This window comes from Haliaeetus leucocephalus, unplaced genomic scaffold (assembly GCF_000737465.1).
Source record: "Haliaeetus leucocephalus isolate CR32 unplaced genomic scaffold, Haliaeetus_leucocephalus-4.0 Scaffold162, whole genome shotgun sequence".
NCBI lineage: Eukaryota > Metazoa > Chordata > Aves > Accipitriformes > Accipitridae > Haliaeetus > Haliaeetus leucocephalus.
In genome coordinates this window covers 15,031,768-15,047,388 of record NW_010972598.1, presented here as the reverse complement: position 1 = coordinate 15,047,388, position 15,621 = coordinate 15,031,768, and the positions used below count along the sequence as shown (strand labels likewise).

The 15,621-nt window shown below is 60.0% G+C and overlaps 2 protein-coding genes across 2 annotated transcripts in view; both read left to right on the top strand.

Moving 5' to 3' along the window:
- TET3 (tet methylcytosine dioxygenase 3) overlaps positions 1 to 9,389 on the top strand; it is a 10,407-nt gene extending 1,018 nt beyond the window's left edge. The window contains exons 3-11 of the mRNA XM_010563028.1: positions 38 to 1,433; positions 3,716 to 3,806; positions 4,595 to 4,688; positions 5,142 to 5,350; positions 5,469 to 5,619; positions 6,112 to 6,201; positions 6,322 to 6,459; positions 6,861 to 7,197; positions 7,565 to 9,389. Of these exons, the coding sequence (XP_010561330.1) occupies positions 38 to 1,433; positions 3,716 to 3,806; positions 4,595 to 4,688; positions 5,142 to 5,350; positions 5,469 to 5,619; positions 6,112 to 6,201; positions 6,322 to 6,459; positions 6,861 to 7,197; positions 7,565 to 9,297 (4,239 nt within the window). The 3' untranslated portion in view covers positions 9,298 to 9,389. The remainder of the gene's footprint in view (positions 1 to 37; positions 1,434 to 3,715; positions 3,807 to 4,594; positions 4,689 to 5,141; positions 5,351 to 5,468; positions 5,620 to 6,111; positions 6,202 to 6,321; positions 6,460 to 6,860; positions 7,198 to 7,564) is intronic.
- Positions 9,390 to 13,589: 4,200 nt separating this feature from the next.
- BOLA3 (bolA family member 3) overlaps positions 13,590 to 15,621 on the top strand; it is a 4,985-nt gene continuing 2,953 nt past the window's right edge. Inside the window, exon 1 of the mRNA XM_010563026.1 lies at positions 13,590 to 13,644. Within this exon, the coding sequence (XP_010561328.1) occupies positions 13,590 to 13,644 (55 nt within the window). The remainder of the gene's footprint in view (positions 13,645 to 15,621) is intronic.

Sequence of the window (15,621 nt, the reverse complement as noted above, 5' to 3'; positions counted from 1 at the left end):
CCCTGGCCCCCTTGCCCCGCCGGGGGCCGCATGGCAGCGAGGAGACGAGCCCCGTTATCCGCCGGAGCCGGGAGCAGCGCCAGAGCCATTTTTCGGCGCGGCACCTCCCCGGGGTGGCTTCGCGGCGGCGTGGGGGCTGGAGGCCGAGGGGGCGGCGGGGGCCGGAGACCCCATGGCAGAGCTGGAGCAGCTGCTGGGTAACGCTGATGACTACATCAAGGCAGCTTTCAAGAGACCCGAAGTGACGGCCGGCAAAGTGATGGCACCTAAAACGGAGCCCCCCGAACGAGCACCCAGCAAGGAAGCGCTGAGTGGCCCCCGCTTGCCGCCGGCACCGCCGGAGCCCAGCCTACACAAGAAGACGCAGCTGGTCCTGCAGCAGCATCTCCACCACAAACGCAGCCTCTTCCTCGAGCAAAGCCTGGCAGCGGCGGCGGCTCCCCCGGACCGGCCGAGCGGCTGGTGGGCTCCCGGCGCCCCGGCCGTGCCCCCCAAGCCCTTCGAAAAGCAGGCCAAAGAGAAGAAGAAGAAAACGCCGCCCGAAAAGCCCCCCCCGGCCAAACCGCTCCGCAAGCAAGTGCAGATCAAGAAGGCAAAGCAGAAGGACTCGCAGCCGCTCTTCCCGCCCCTCTGGCAGATCAGCCTGGAAGGGTTTCGGGTGCCTGCCGAACCCCCCGCCGAAGAGATGCAAACCGAACCGCCGCCGCCGCCTGCCTTCCCGCTCCAGCCTCTTGCACTACCCCTGCCCGCTGCTCGCCCCCCGCCGCCGAACCTCCTCGACGGCGGCCCCCCGGCTCCCGACTCTCAGGAAAGGGGTGCCCCCGGGGGGGGCCCCCAAATTCACCCGGTGCTGGCGGGCTCGACCGGCTTGGAGGAAGCACCAGCCGCCCCCCCACCGGCTGCCCCGACCCCCATCGTGGTGGATGACAAGCTGGAAGAGCTTATCCGGCAATTTGAAGCTGAATTCGGGGAGAATTTCAACCTGCAGCCCCCCGAGACGCCTGCCCCGCTCGCCCCCGGGGCTGCTGAGCTGCCGGGGGGGCCAGCACCAGCCCCGCAAGTGCCCCCCGCCGCCGCCGCCGCCCCGGCTTCGAGCAGCGCTCCCCAAGCCGGACCCAAAAGCTTTTCGTTCTCGCCGGGGAAGGGTCCACTTTCGGAGCCATCCTTCACCGCCCGGTCCCCCAAACAGATCAAAATCGAGTCTTCTGGTGCTATCACCGTGGTGTCAACCACGTGCTTTTACTCTGAGGAAAGCCAAAACCCGGACGCGGATGACGCCGACGGGACGCCCACCAAGGACGAGGTGCCGCTGACGCCAACCCTGAGCGGCTTTTTGGAGTCGCCGCTGAAATACCTGGACACGCCGACCAAAAGCCTCCTGGACACCCCGGCCAAGCGGGCGCAAGCAGAGTTCCCCACCTGCGACTGCGTCGGTGAGCAAGCGGCCGTGCCGGGGGATTACGGGGATGGTGGCAAGCCCCGGGGGTGGCATTTCAAGGAGGTGGCTTTGCAGGGTGGGATTGTCCTGGATAAATAACGGAGCGACGCCGTGGTGTCGGCAAAGCCCACGCTTTTTGGGCGGATGCAGCGCTTGCACAGCAAAACCCCGATGCTGCGGAGCCCTCTTTTGCTTTCTCTTCTCTTATTTTTACGGTCGGACGGCAAACGCCGAGCGACTGCCGCGTCACCGGGGGGGTGGTGCCGACGCCGACCTGGCTGTGCTGGTGTGGGTTGGAAGAGCAGCGATACCAAAAGGGCTGTTGGGTTTTGCCTCCACATAACCGCTCAGCTAAATCCCATAGAGGGGCCAGTAGGTTGCCCCAGTGCCGAAACCTGCCTAAAACCTGGCTCGCCTGGTTATTCTTGTTATTTTAAGCCAAATTAGCTGGTTTGGGTTAACTCAACCCAAACTTTAACTTAGCATGTGAGCTTATGCCTGGAGCCATATTCGCTGCCAGGATGCTGGGTTGTTCGGTGGCCGATCCCACTGGGATGCATTGAAAAAGCACCAAACTCTTGGATTTGGTTTTTTTTTTGTGGGGTTTTTTTTGGTGTGTGTTGGCATTTGTTAGACTTTGCAGCAAGTGCTAGAGGTTTCCCACCTGGTCCTTGCAGTCCAGCTCCATCGGAGCGCGGGGAGCTGGATCTTCCCTCCCCAAAATTTAGACCGGAGCTGCACTGTCCCCTGGGAGGAGCAGGGTGAGGGTTTGGGGCATCCAGCCGGAAAAACGAGCCCCAGTGCTGCTGGGAGAGGTGGCCTCGGGCTAAGCACAAGCTGCACTTTATTAGCGGGGCTTATGATTATTTATTTATTTGCTTGTAAATGGCAGCAGTAATTAGCCCGAATGGCACCGAGCGAATGAAAGGCTTTTCTGGAGCTGCTCTAACTGATCTCGGAGTTTCACCCTGTGGTGCCAGGAAAAGATTCGTGTTGCTTTTTCTTTTGCAGCATGGTTTAGGGGCTGGGAGAGGGGGGATTCCCCCCCTGCCACCTCTCTCCATTTTCTCAAGGAAAAGCTGTGAGAGAAAGCAATTAAGTAGGAGTCGGGGCTCGGTGCTTTATTAGGTGCCTGTGCTGTTAGACGCTGTAATAAAATCAGCCTTCGCTGCGTGTCCCGTATTGATCTCTGTCTGGACAGCTGCAGCCCAGCTGAGCCCGGCTTTCTCCTCGCCTTGGCGCCCAGCCAGTTAGACATGACGGGAATGAAAATCAGGGTGGTGAGAGCAGAAGGATGGAAAGACGGATCAGACCCGGCCGTCGTTCCGGATGCGTCCCACCCGGCGGCGTTTGAGCATCCCCGTGCGCCGGGGATCGACCCCTGCACCGTTGTGGCTGCCGGGAGCATCCTTTGCTTCCTGCGCCGGCACCTTCATGCTCTAAAAGCCCTGAGGGGTTTGCTGCTGCGGAGGTTGTGTTGCTTGCGGGGCTGTAGCCCAAGCATCCTTCTCCTGTAGCCCAAGCATCCTCCTGTATCTTGAGCATCCTTCCATAGCCCCAGCATCCTTCAGCCTCTCCCCGGACGCAGCAGCTCCTTCCTTGCATGGGTTCAGCCACCTTGGGGCATCCCATGAGCATCCCCAAATTCTCTAGGCAAACCTAAAAGTAGGCAGCAGTAGTTTTCAGCCCCCAAATCATCCCATGATGTTTTTGGCAGCATCCAGCCGGGCTGGTCTCGGTGAGCAGGGCCAGACGGGTGCCCAGGGAGCTGGCGGGCAGCAGGGAGGCCTGGGGACGAGGAAGGGGGGGTTTGTATGCCAAATTGCCCGCCACTGCTAATCACTTCTTCTCAGCAGAGCTCATCAAAATGCACTGTGCTCGAGCAGCCGGCGCAAATCCCCTGTGCTGGGATGGAGCCACGGTTGCTGCCGGGATGCTGGGAGGGGCTGCGGCCGCTCGGGGAGGTTTTTGGGTCCCTGAAGGGGACGGTTGCTGACAAGTGCGGGTCTGAGCACCCGTCCCCTTGTTCCCCAGTGCATTTTAGTGCTGGGAGCATCTTCCAGAGCAGAAAACGAAGAGGAGCTGCCAGGCTGTTTAACGAACCCCTAATTGCAGCTTCCCTTCCCTGATGCTCTTAGCGGGGAGACGCCATTGAGGAACCCTTGATTTTGGTGCAGAAGTGCTCGGTTTGAGGGCATTTGGGGGTTTGGCGTCCTTTGGAGCAGCCGGCAGAGGTGCAAACCCCCAAATCTCTGTCCCCTTCTCCTGCTTCTGCAGAGCAAATCGTGGAGAAGGATGAGGGGCCGTATTACACCCACCTGGGCTCGGGGCCCACCGTGGCATCCATCAGGGAGCTCATGGAGGAGCGGTAAGGGCCATCATCCCGTCCCGTCCCATCCTGGGGGGCTGTGAGGGTGACGGGGGGGGTTGTGAGGGTGAGTGGGGTCCTGTGGGGCCCTGAGAGGGCGAGTGGGGGCTCATGAAGGTGAGTGGGGGCTTGTGAGGGCAAGCAGGGTCCCGTGGGGTCCCGTGAGAGTCAGTGGGGGCCCATGAGGGCAAGTAGGGTTCCGTGAGGGCGAGTAGGGGCCCATGAGGGTGAGTGGGGGCCCGTAAGGGCGAGTGGGGTCTCGTGAGAGCAAGTGGGAGCCCATGAGGGAGAACCGGGGCTTGTGAGGGGTCCTGTGAGGGCAAGTGGGGGTCTATGAGGGATCCCATGAGGGCGAGGGGGTCCTGTGAGGGCAAAGGGGATCCTGTGAGGGGTCCATGAGGGCAAGTGGGGTCCATAAGGGTGACTGGGGTCCTGTGAAGGCGAGCGGGGGCTTGTGAGGGTGGGTGGGGGCCCCCCGTGGGGTCTTGTGAAGGCAAGTGGGGTCCTGTGAAGGTGGATGGGGTCCCATGAGGGCAAATGGAGTCCTGTGAGTATGAGTGGAGGCTCAAAAGGGTGAGTGGGGTCCTGTGGGGTCCTGTGAAGGCGAGTGGCATCCTGCGAGGGTGAGTGGGGGCTCCTGAGGGTGGGTGGGGGCTCACAAGGATTCCAGGGAGGGTGAGTGGGGTCCCGTGAAGCCAGTGGGGGCTCACGAGGGGCCCACGAGGGCGAGCAGGGGGACTCGTGAGCATGGTGGGAGGCGAGCAGGGCTGATGCCTGTCCCCCGGCAGGTATGGCGAGAAAGGCAAGGCCATCCGCATCGAGAAGGTCATCTACACGGGGAAGGAGGGGAAGAGCTCCCGGGGCTGCCCCATCGCCAAGTGGGTGAGTGCCTGCGCCCCGGCTCTTGTCCCCCCCCCTCGGAGTCCTCCCCGAGGTAACGCGCCTGCCTGTCCCCCCCCTGCCTGGGGACAAGGAGGTCCCCTGCCGGCGGTGGCCACAGCGGGCAGGGGCGGGTGCTCGATCTGCGGCTGGCAAGGAGGAAGCGAGAGCGGCAGCCGCCCCCGGGGAAACTCCACGGGGCTTCCCACCGTCGGCACCCACCGAACAGCACGTCCGTGCCTGCAGCCCCTGGGCCGGGCGCATCCCCCCCCGCCCTGGCACCCCAAAGCCCGTGGGGGTGAATGCAACCATGGGAGCCCCCACAGCTCTGCTCCCCCCCCCCCCAAAACCCCACCGGGGGCCGCAAAGGGCAGGGGGGCCCCCCTTTTGGGGTCCTCCCCGTCACGGGAGGTGTTCGCCATTGGAGGGGTCTGACTTGGCCCTTCTGTTTTCCAGGTGATCCGGAGACACAACCAAGAGGAGAAGCTGCTGTGCCTGGTGCGGCACCGGGCCGGCCACCACTGCCAGAACGCTGTCATCATCATCCTGATCCTGGCCTGGGAGGGTATCCCCCGCACGCTGGGCGACACGCTGTACCAGGAGCTCACCGACACCCTCACCAAGTACGGCAACCCCACCAGCCGCCGCTGCGGCTTGAACGACGAGTAAGTCGCACCGCGCCGGCGGTCCGGTTCGGGAAGATGGGGTGGGAAGGGGACCTGTTTTCGGAGCTGCCATCACCGCGCCAGTGGCTGATGCTCCTCTGCGGTGTCCCTCCCGCAGCCGGACCTGCGCATGCCAAGGCAAAGACCCCAACACCTGCGGCGCTTCCTTCTCCTTCGGCTGCTCTTGGAGCATGTATTTTAATGGCTGCAAATACGCCCGGAGCAAAACTCCCCGCAAGTTCAGGCTGGTGGGGGACAATCCCAAAGAGGTGGGTGACATGGGCAGAGTGGGGCAGCACTGGCGGGGGTGTGGGTTCAGACCTCCTTTTACCCCCAGCTCCAAGTTTTGTCAGGGGGAAGCCTGAAAATAGGATTCCCTGTGGGATTTTTGATGAATTAGGGAGTCGGGGGACAGAAAGCCAACCTGGTGAAACCAGAGGGCAGGCTCGCCTTGGCGTCCCAGAGCCAGGACTTTTGGTGTGACAGCAAGTGCCAGTATGGGGTGGCACGAATGGGGTCTCCCTGGAAACCTCAGGGAAGATGCCAGAGGGCTCATGGGTCGAGCAAGCAAAAGCGCAACAGGCACTGAGGCTGGAGGTTGAACGGCCAGAATTTCACCAGGAATTTAAGCCGTGTGCTTTGCGCTGTGGCAGACATCGTGGGAAGGGTTGGATGCCGCGTGGTGTGCGGGCACTCTGCCCCCAATTCCATCCCCGCTGCCGAAACCCCTGGGTGACATCCTCCTCTTTTCCCTACTGCAGGAAGAGCTGCTCCGGAAAAGCTTTCAGGACTTGGCCACCGAGGTTGCTCCACTTTACAAGAGGCTGGCACCACAAGCCTACCAAAATCAGGTACTGGCCACCCACTTGTCCGCTTGGAAACGCATTGGCCTGGTGGCAGGCAGAAGCGGGCGTGGGGTGGCGGCGCATAGGAGATTTTGGATAACAAGAGCCATCTCTTCCTTCTGCCAGGTTACCAACGAGGATGTAGCGATAGACTGCCGGCTGGGCTTGAAGGAGGGGAGGCCGTTCTCAGGAGTGACGGCGTGCATGGACTTCTGTGCTCACGCTCACAAAGATCAGCATAACCTCTACAATGGCTGCACGGTGGTAAGCAGGCGGCCAGCGGGCCTTTTCGGGATGCTCTCCCCCTGTTTTGGGATGCTCCTGTTTGAGCCACTCGGTCCCCCCTGTCCCCAGTTGTCATACCTGCATGACTCCAGTGGCCGGTCCTTGGTGTTTGCACGCCTCAGATGAAACCTTTCAGGTCTGTGGGGTGCTGAAGCCACCCCAGCTAGACTAAAGCACGGTGCTAAAGGGGACGATGCGTTTGCTTTCATCTGACCCCCAAACCCCACGGGAGGTTTCTGAATGCCGGCTGCGAACCGGCATGGGCTGGGAGGGATGCCAGGCTGGCGTGGCTTCACAGTGATGGAGGTGAATAAGGAGGAGATTTCGCCCCTGTCCCGCATCTGGCAGCATCCTGCTGATGGCACCCTGCGCTCCCCCAGGTCTGCACGCTGACAAAGGAAGACAATCGCGTGGTGGGGAAAATCCCCGAAGATGAGCAACTGCACGTCCTCCCCCTCTACAAGATGTCCAGCACGGATGAGTTCGGCAGTGAGGAGAACCAAAACGCCAAGGTGGGCAGCGGGGCCATCCAGGTGCTCACGTCCTTCCCCCGCGAGGTCCGCAAGCTGCCCGAGCCCGCCAAGTCCTGCCGGCAGAGGCAGCTGGAAGCAAAGAAAGCCGCTGCGGAGAAGAAAAAGCTGCAGAAAGAGAAGCTGATGACGCCGGAGAAGATCAAGCAGGAAGCGCTCGAGCTCCCCATGCTCCAGCAAAACGCAGGTAAAGGGGGTGGAGCTGAGCTCTCGCCGCCCCAGGCCGTCCGGAAAGCGCGTGAGGGGATGAGGATGTGATTGGGGGCTTTCTCGGGCTGGTGGCATTGAGCATGTGGTGTTGAGGTGCAGGATGGCATTTCTGTGGTGCCTGGGTTTTTGCTCATACTGCGGTGCGGCGGGGAGCTCTCGCCGTAGCCTGGAGTGTGGGTGTGAATTGGTGCCAGCGCACCGGGCGATGCTGACCTCTGCGCTCGGCCGGTGAGCCTATCACCGTGGGATTTTTGAGTCCGGCCGAGTTTTTGGGGTCCTCGCTCCCCACCGGTGGCTTTCTCGGCCGGCGGGTCACAGGGGCTGTGTGTGTGCTGTGCCCGCAGGTATGGCGTTGAAAAGCGGGCTGCCCCCGCAGCCGCTGAAACCTTCCATCAAGGTGGAGCCGCAGAGCCATTACAACGCCTTCAAGTACAACGGTAACGCAGTGGTGGAGAGCTACTCGGTGCTGGGGAGCTGCCGGCCCTCCGACCCATACAGCATGAACAGTGTTTACTCTTACCATTCCTACTATGCACAGCCCAATCTGCCTTCCGTGAACGGGTTTCACTCCAAGTTCGCGCTTCCCTCCTTCGGGTATTATGGCTTTTCCAGCAACCACGTGTTCCCCTCGCAGTTTCTGAATTATGGTGCGCCCGAGAGGGGTGGGAGCAGCTGGGTGAGCAACGGCTATGAGAAGAAGCCTGACGTCCCGGTGTTGCAGGAGAACCTCAACCATGCCTATGGGAACACCGATTTCCCCGAGCCCATCCCGCACAGCGTCCGGAGCAAAAACCATCACCAGCGCACCTACGAGCGGGCTAACCGCTACGCCAGCCAGCAGAAAGCGGCGGCGGCGGCCGGGGCGCACAGGACTAGCTCGGGCTCGGAGGAGGTGCCGCCGTTTGCACAGAACTGTTTCGGCAGCCGGCCCATCAAGCAGGAGCCTCCGGACCCTCCACCCGCCATCGAGCCCCTTCCTGGCGCGGCGGCCGTGCCCGGCACCGGCTTAGCCCTGCCGGCCATCCCAGCGCGCGGCGGGGGGCCGGAGCCGCGGTGGAGCCCCTTCAAAGCGTCCCGGGGCACGTCTTCACCCGAGAGGACTAGCACGGCGGAGGGCTCGTGGAACGCCCTGGCGCCGGGTTTGGGCGGGCGGGAGAAGCTGAGCGCCTTCGACGCTGCCGCCCGCTTGCCGCCGCCGGAGAAGCAATGGCCCAACGTCCTGGCGGGAGAGGCGGCGGCGGTGGCGCGCGGCTCGGGCTTGCTGCCGAAACCGTGGAGCCCCTGCAAGCTGGGGGAAGCGGCGCTGGCTGGCACGGGCACCTCGAGCTTGCTGGGGCCGCTGGGTTTCAGCTCGGCCCTGCCGGGGCTGCCCAGCTTCCCCGAGGAGCTGTGGGGCTCGGTGAAGGCGGAGGAGCGGAGGACGCCGGCGCCCAGTCCGGGGCTGCTGGAGAAGCCGTGGGAGGCGGCGGTGGGCGAGAAGGGGGTGGCGGGGCCCCGCCGGGAGAAGCCGTGGGACCCCTTTGGCCTGGAGGAGGATCTGCCGGAGAAGGCGGTGAAGGAGGAGGAAGAGGAGGAGGAGGAGGAGGACGAGGAAGAGGAGGAGGAGTGGTCGGACAGTGAGCACAACTTCCTGGACGAGAACATCGGTGGGGTGGCCGTGGCACCCGCCCACGGCTCCATCCTCATTGAGTGCGCCCGCCGCGAGCTCCACGCCACCACCCCGCTGAAGAAACCCAACCGCTGCCACCCCACCCGCATCTCCCTGGTCTTCTACCAACACAAGAACTTGAACCAGCCCAACCACGGCCTGGCGCTGTGGGAGGCCAAGATGAAGCAGTTGGCGGAGCGGGCTCGAGCCCGGCAAGAGGAGGCGGCACGCCTGGGTCTCCCGCCGGACGCCAAAGCCTTCGCCAAGAAACGCAAGTGGGGTGGTGCGTTGGCGACCGAGGCGCCCAGCAAGGAGAGGAGGGACTCGGTCCCCACGCGGCAGGCGGTGGCCATCCCCACCAACTCCGCCATCACTGTGTCCTCCTACGCCTACACCAAGGTGACGGGCCCCTACAGCCGTTGGATCTGAGACGGAGGCAACCGCCGCAGCCCCATCTTACCTCAACCCTCGGCAGCGCCGGAGCCCGGCGTTGCTTCGTGGTGCTTTCTCCTCGGGCGTGGGGGAGAAGAAAAAAAAAAAAAATAGAGAAAAACGAAGCAAAACACAACAACAACAAAAAAAACCCAACCCACAGAAAGCGAATCCAACACGCACGCTCGGAAACAGCGGAGCCGGCGCGGGCGCATGCCGTCAGAGAGCTGCGCTTGGCGAGGAGTTGGCAAACAAAGCAAAACTTGATTGAAAAAAAAGAGGAACGATGCTGTTTGACGCTTTTCGGTAATCTCATATTTATATCTCTGCGTTTTTTTAATCTAGCCTCGTGCGCCGTGCGAACGGATGGAGAAGTTTATAGTGTCCTTTCGCAAAGGAGAGGTTTTTAATTCCACTTAAAAATGCCTATTTATTGGATTTTATTTTATTTTATTTTTTACTCCGATGACAACGACGAAGCCGATCTTCGAAAAAGAAGCCAACATCGAAAAAAAACCCTAAACGCAAAGAAAAAACAACCTGAACACCAAACCAGCTTAAAGGCAAGAGGTGACTCCCTCCAGCTCCAACGCATGGGGCCTGGCAGGATTGTGTGCTTTACTGTCAGCCGGACACGCTGAACATCCGATTATTTTTTTTCCCAAGGACCTAAAAATACCTATTTTGCAACTTGAGGAGTCCTTTCTTACAGTGACGGGAGACCTGCTTGTGAGCGGGACGTCCCGGGACGGTGCTTCTTCGCTCGACTTCTCACCGCCGGCGGGATCGGCTCCGCCGGGACGGAGCGAGCCGGCGTCTTTCCCGGCGCCGGAGACCTCAGGACACGTCCGGGCTGAGGACTGCCGCTGCCGGGGTGCCGCGCTCGGGCTCGGACTTGGGGGGGTCCTTTGCTGACAGCCCTGGGGAGAGCAGCGGCGGCGGCATCTCTCAAGGAGCCGACAGGACAAAAACAGAAAGAAAAAAAAAATACAAAAACAGGAAAAAAAACACAAACCAACCCCAAACTGTGAATAGCTAGTGTTGCTCTCTGTACATCACTGTTGCTAAAGTCTGGTGCTTTCCGTCTCCGGGGGACTTTCTCCGTGCGATCGGCTCTAGGAAGAGTGAATCCCAAGACTTGGCTGGCCAAAACCCTGCCGGTCCGCCTTCCCCGCCGGTGCCGGCGAGCCAGTGCGGCGGCGAGCGCCGCCGGGGCTCGGTGCTTTTTCTCTCCCCGGGTGCCATCCCTCCTTCCTATGGATCGCCGTTCTTCCCGCAAAAAAACCGCAACAAATAACCCAACGACGACAACAACCGCGTGGTGCTTTTCGAACAATCTCAGTCGAGACTTTCCTCCCGTCGCCGATACTGAAGCCGCGCCGGGATGGACGGGCAGACGAGCTCCCCTGCAGCTCACCGGGAGGGCGGCGTGGCCGAATCCGGGTGCCGGCGTCCCCGGGGTCGTTGCTTTTGCACTTTCAGGTGCCTTTTGGAGAGCCAGCGAGCCAGAGCCGACGCCGTCACCGTGCAGAAATCACCTTGTGTTTACTGTCACCCTCCTTCCTTGCGCACTGGCACAGATCAGCAGGATCTCGGTAAAACAGCCTGAACATTTAAGTGGTCTGATTTTAAACCTGTAAATAGGGAAAGAATTTTTTTAAAAGCACTTTCACCTAGATTTAAAAATGAAAGCGAAACTTAAAAAACAACTCCCCTCTTTCCTCCCCCACCCCCCCGCAACAACTTGAAAGCAGTATGTTTTAAACAAGATTATTGTGGGAGAACTGTAAATACTGGCAGAATATTTAACATGCTTTGTCCGTCCTTCATAATTAATTTTTTTTTTTTTTTTAACCGTAATCTGTAAAGTCGCGTATATTTGACAAGGAAACTCAACGAGCTATTACCGCTTTTCTTATAAATACCCAATAGCATATCAGGATTGTAAGAGTCGATGGCAAGTCAGATTTTAGGGATGCCTGCGGGCGATGCCGGTTCCAGCGCGGGGACCCGACGTGTCGAAGTGTTTCAGAGGGTGAAAAGGGGACCCGGCTGATCCCCGCCAGCGGCGTTCGGCGGGGCCGGATTCGGGTGCCGGCCCCGGTTTGCATCGCCCGGGGTCTCGTCTGACTGTCGTGGCGGGGGTGCCTTGTGAGCTTCGCCTGGATGGCTTTAGAGTCGGGAGGAAAAGGGGTGCGTTCGGAGAAGGCGAGGGTCTGTGTAACCTGTCTAAGTCCTGCTTCCTCGGAGGTTTTTTTTGGTGCAGGGAGGGGGTTCGGTCCGGCGCGGCGTTGGCTCCGGCGGGTTCAACCCGGGTAAGCGGGGAGATGCCGGCGCTGCGGGTCGGGGAGCGAGAACTGCTGCAGTCTCACGTTTTTACACTACATAACGTCTAACCTACCTCAAATCTCAGTCATGAAAAATTAGCACGCTTCAGACTTCTTCTATGAAAACTCGAAATCTATGCACAGCTCTTTACCCCTTGCTGCTGAGAGGCTGTTTTTCAAGCAAAATCTTTTCCTTTACCCGTCCCGGCGGCCGTGCTTGTCCCACCCGTGCCGAAGCCAGGGGGGTCGCGGTGTTAAGGGGGCCTTGCTGGGGGGGGGGGTTGGGGAATGTTTTTAATCGTTTTAGAGTGGGATGGGGACCTAATTTTGCAGCAGGTCGCGGCCACAATGGTGCTAGAACAACGCCCGCGGTAGAAACCCTGGGGAGGGCTCGGTGCGGGGAGCCCCGACGGGCTCCTTCCACCCTGCTTCGGTTTTTCCGGCCGCAGTGCTTCGCCTCGAGCAGGGAACAGGGGACACGTTTCGGGGTCCCCCCCCCCCCATCTCGACGCTCTTGGGACGAGTCACGGGAAGGAGAAGGAAACCAGAATCCCTGAGGTGCCTCAATTGCTGATTTTTCCTTTTAATACTGGAGTATGCTTTGTGGGCTCTATAAGGCATATTTTTATTAAATGAAATCTTCTAATAAAAACGGTGCTATGGTGTTTTAACAAACTGTATCACGCTTCTGCCTGATTCCATCTCGCTGAGGTGCTACTAATGTATATATGAAACTAGGGAACCAAGAGAAAAAAAAAAAAAAAGCAATGTCGTTGAGAAGGAAGTTTACTTTTCCGGAGCGACAGCTCGAAGCGTGCCGGGAGCCGGTTGGGTTTATGCAAACTGAAAGCGGTGCCGTGTCGGAGGCATTCCGCCGACCGGGCTCGCGGTGGAGCCGTTCCCCTCTGGTATGAGGCCAGGGTGCTGGCAGGAGAGCCGTGCGTGGGTATGGTGCTTGGACGAGGTGTTCAGCTGCGGTGCTCGGCCACATGTCGTGGACGTGGTGCGTGGGCATGGTGCTTGGCCAAGGTGTGTGAACACGGTGCTTGGCCACGGTGCTTGACTGCGGTGCTCGGACATGGTGCTCGGCCACGGTGCTTGACTGCGGTGCTCGGACATGGTGCGTGGACCTGGTGCTTGGCCATGGTGCTCGGACATGGTGTGTGGACATGGTGTGTGGACATGGTGCTCGGGCACGCATCACGGACCTGGTGCTCGGGCACGGTGCTCGGACGTGACGCGTGGACATGGTGCTCGGGCACGGTGCTCGGCCACGTGTCACGGACCTGGTGCTCGGGCACGGTGCTCGGACGTGGTGCGTGGACATGGTGCTCGGGCACGGTGCTCGGCCATGCATCACGGACCTGGTGCTCGGGCACGGTGCTCGGACGTGATGCGTGGACATGGTGCTTGGGCACGGTGCTCGGCCACGCATCACGGACCTGGTGCTCGGGCACGGTGCTCGGACGTGGTGCGGGGACATGGTGCTTGGGCACGGTGCTTGGCTACGCATCATGGACCTGGTGCTCGGGCATGGTGTGTGGACATGGTGCTCGGCTAAGGTGTGTGAACGTGGTGCTCGGCCATGGTGCTCAACCGGAGCGCTCCGACATGGTGCGTGGACGTGGTGCTCGGCCGTGGTGCTCTGCTGTGGTGCTTGGACATGGTGCTCAGACATGGTGCTCAGGCATGGTGCTTGGCCAGGCACTGTGGACGTGGTGCTCGGGCATGGTGCTCAGACGTGGTGTGTGACTATGGTGCTCAGGCACGGTGCTTGGCCATGCACCGTGGACACGGTGCATGGACGTGGTGCTCAGCCATGATGCGTGAACGTGGTGCTTAGACACGGTGTGTGGACATGATGCTCAGCCAGGGTGTGTGATCATGGTGCTCGGCTGCGGTGCTCGGACGCGGTGCTCGGACGTTGTGCGCGGACATGGCGCTCAGCTGCGATGCGTGAACATGGCGCTTGGTCGCGGTGCTCGGACACGGCGTGTGGACACGGTGCTCAGCCAGGGTGCGTGAACGTGGTGCTTGGACATGGTGCTCGGCCTCGGCGCTCAGCCCGGTGCTCGGACATGGTGCATGGGCACAGTGCTCGGTCAGGGTGCTCAGCCTGGCGCATGGGGGTGTTGTGCATGCACCGGTTCACGCGCACGGTGCGCAGGCATGGTGCCAGGGCATGGTATGTGGATACGGTGCTCGGGCACCGCGCACGGCGGTGGTGCTCCGGCACCGTGCATGACCACAGTGCTCAGACACGGTGTTCGGGCACGGCGCACGGCCACGGGGCTCGGACAGGGTGCATGGGCACGGAGAGGGTGCTCGGGCACGGTGCAAGGGCATGGTGCATGGACGCGGTGCTCGGACACGGCGCGTGGGCATGCTCCGCAGGTACGGCGCGTGGGCACGGTGCTCGCCCACCACGCACGGACACGGCGCGTGGGCACGGTGCCCCGGCACAGATGCGGTGCTCGGGCACCGCGCACCCCCCGTGGCGCTTGGCCACGGTGCCGGTGCCCGCCGCACGCCTCCGCTGCGTGGCTGCCCTCCTGGCACTGTACCCCGCCGCGGCGCCCAGGCCCCGTGCCCACCGGCGCTCAGCACCGCGTTCGGCACCGCGCTCCCCACCAGCTCTCTCGGGCTCGTTCCCCTCCCCGAATCACCGGTGTCTCCCCCACGGCGAGGGCTTGGCTGGGCATCCTGCTTCTGCCCGTCTCTTTTCTTTTCCCCTTTTTCCTCCCCCCTTTTTTTTCCATTTTTTTGGGGTTTTATTGGTGCTACTTTCTTCCCCTTTGGCTTCCCGTCAGCGCCGGGGCAGCAGCTCCCCCGTGCCCCCCAAACCAAGGCAAATACCTCAACCCCCCCACCCCCCCCACGCCCCCCGCAGCGCCGCGGCAGCGAAGGCGAGTGAAACCGGGGTGAATCTTTCCAAAATCAGGGATCCTTTCGCAGCGGTGTTTCTGCCTTTTTTTTTTTTTTTTTTCCCCCCTTCCTTTTTCCCTTTCTGCCTGGGTTTTTCCTCATTTTTCCGCATCCTTCAGGGATTACAAACCGCCGTAATTTCAGCCTCAGTTTTATTCCAGGAGCAGATTTTGGTTTTGGGTGTTTTTTTTTTTTTTTTTTGGCCGGTGGGTTTTTGCACCGCGGTGCCAAAAGAAAAAAAAAAAAAAAGAGGTAATAATTCAAAATTGGAAAAATAAAGCGCCGTTTCTTCTTGGATTCGGGAATTCGATCGGAGGCGGGGGGGTTTATTTTTGGCGTTTTTGTTGGGTTTTTTTTTTTTTTTTGGGATAATTGAGGAGGGGAGGTGGGACGGCGGCAGGCGGAGGAGGGGGACACCGCGGGGGTGTCCCGGCGGCTCCGAAAAATTCACACTTGAAGATTTCTTGGTCGGCTCGGGACTGTGGTTACTTGAAATGAAGTTTTTTTCCGGGGCAGATCGAGGACCGGTAGATTTTTTTCCCATGTCTCAAGGCAATAGGATTAATGTGTATTAAACTGTAGATACTTCTAGGACAGTAAATTTATGCTGATAATTTTATTTTGTATAATTTTCCCTTTTTCTTTTTTCCCCTCTTTGTGGTTTGTTTTGGTTTGTTTTTGTTTTTTTTTCCCCTCCCCTTAACACCCTTTTCTTTTTCCCTTTCCCCCCCTCAGTGTTTTTGGTAAATTTATTTTTAGGATGCCTAAAAATTGCAAGTTTGGATCCTCCCCCTTCCTTCCCTGGTTTTGGTTTTGTTTTTTGTTTTGTTGTTGTTTTTTGTTTTTTTTTTTTTGTTTTTTTTTTTTTTAATTTGTATTTTATTCTAAGTTACGCGTGGCCAGCCGGGCCGCGAAATGTATTATTCCTGATATCTTTAAAATATTGTGGGTGTTTTAATAAATTTTATATTTATTTTTTGCACTCAACACGTGGCCCACCTGCTTTCTGTTTCCTGCTGGGGGGGGGTGGGTGGGAGCAGAATGGGGCCCTGAGTATGGGAATGGGGGG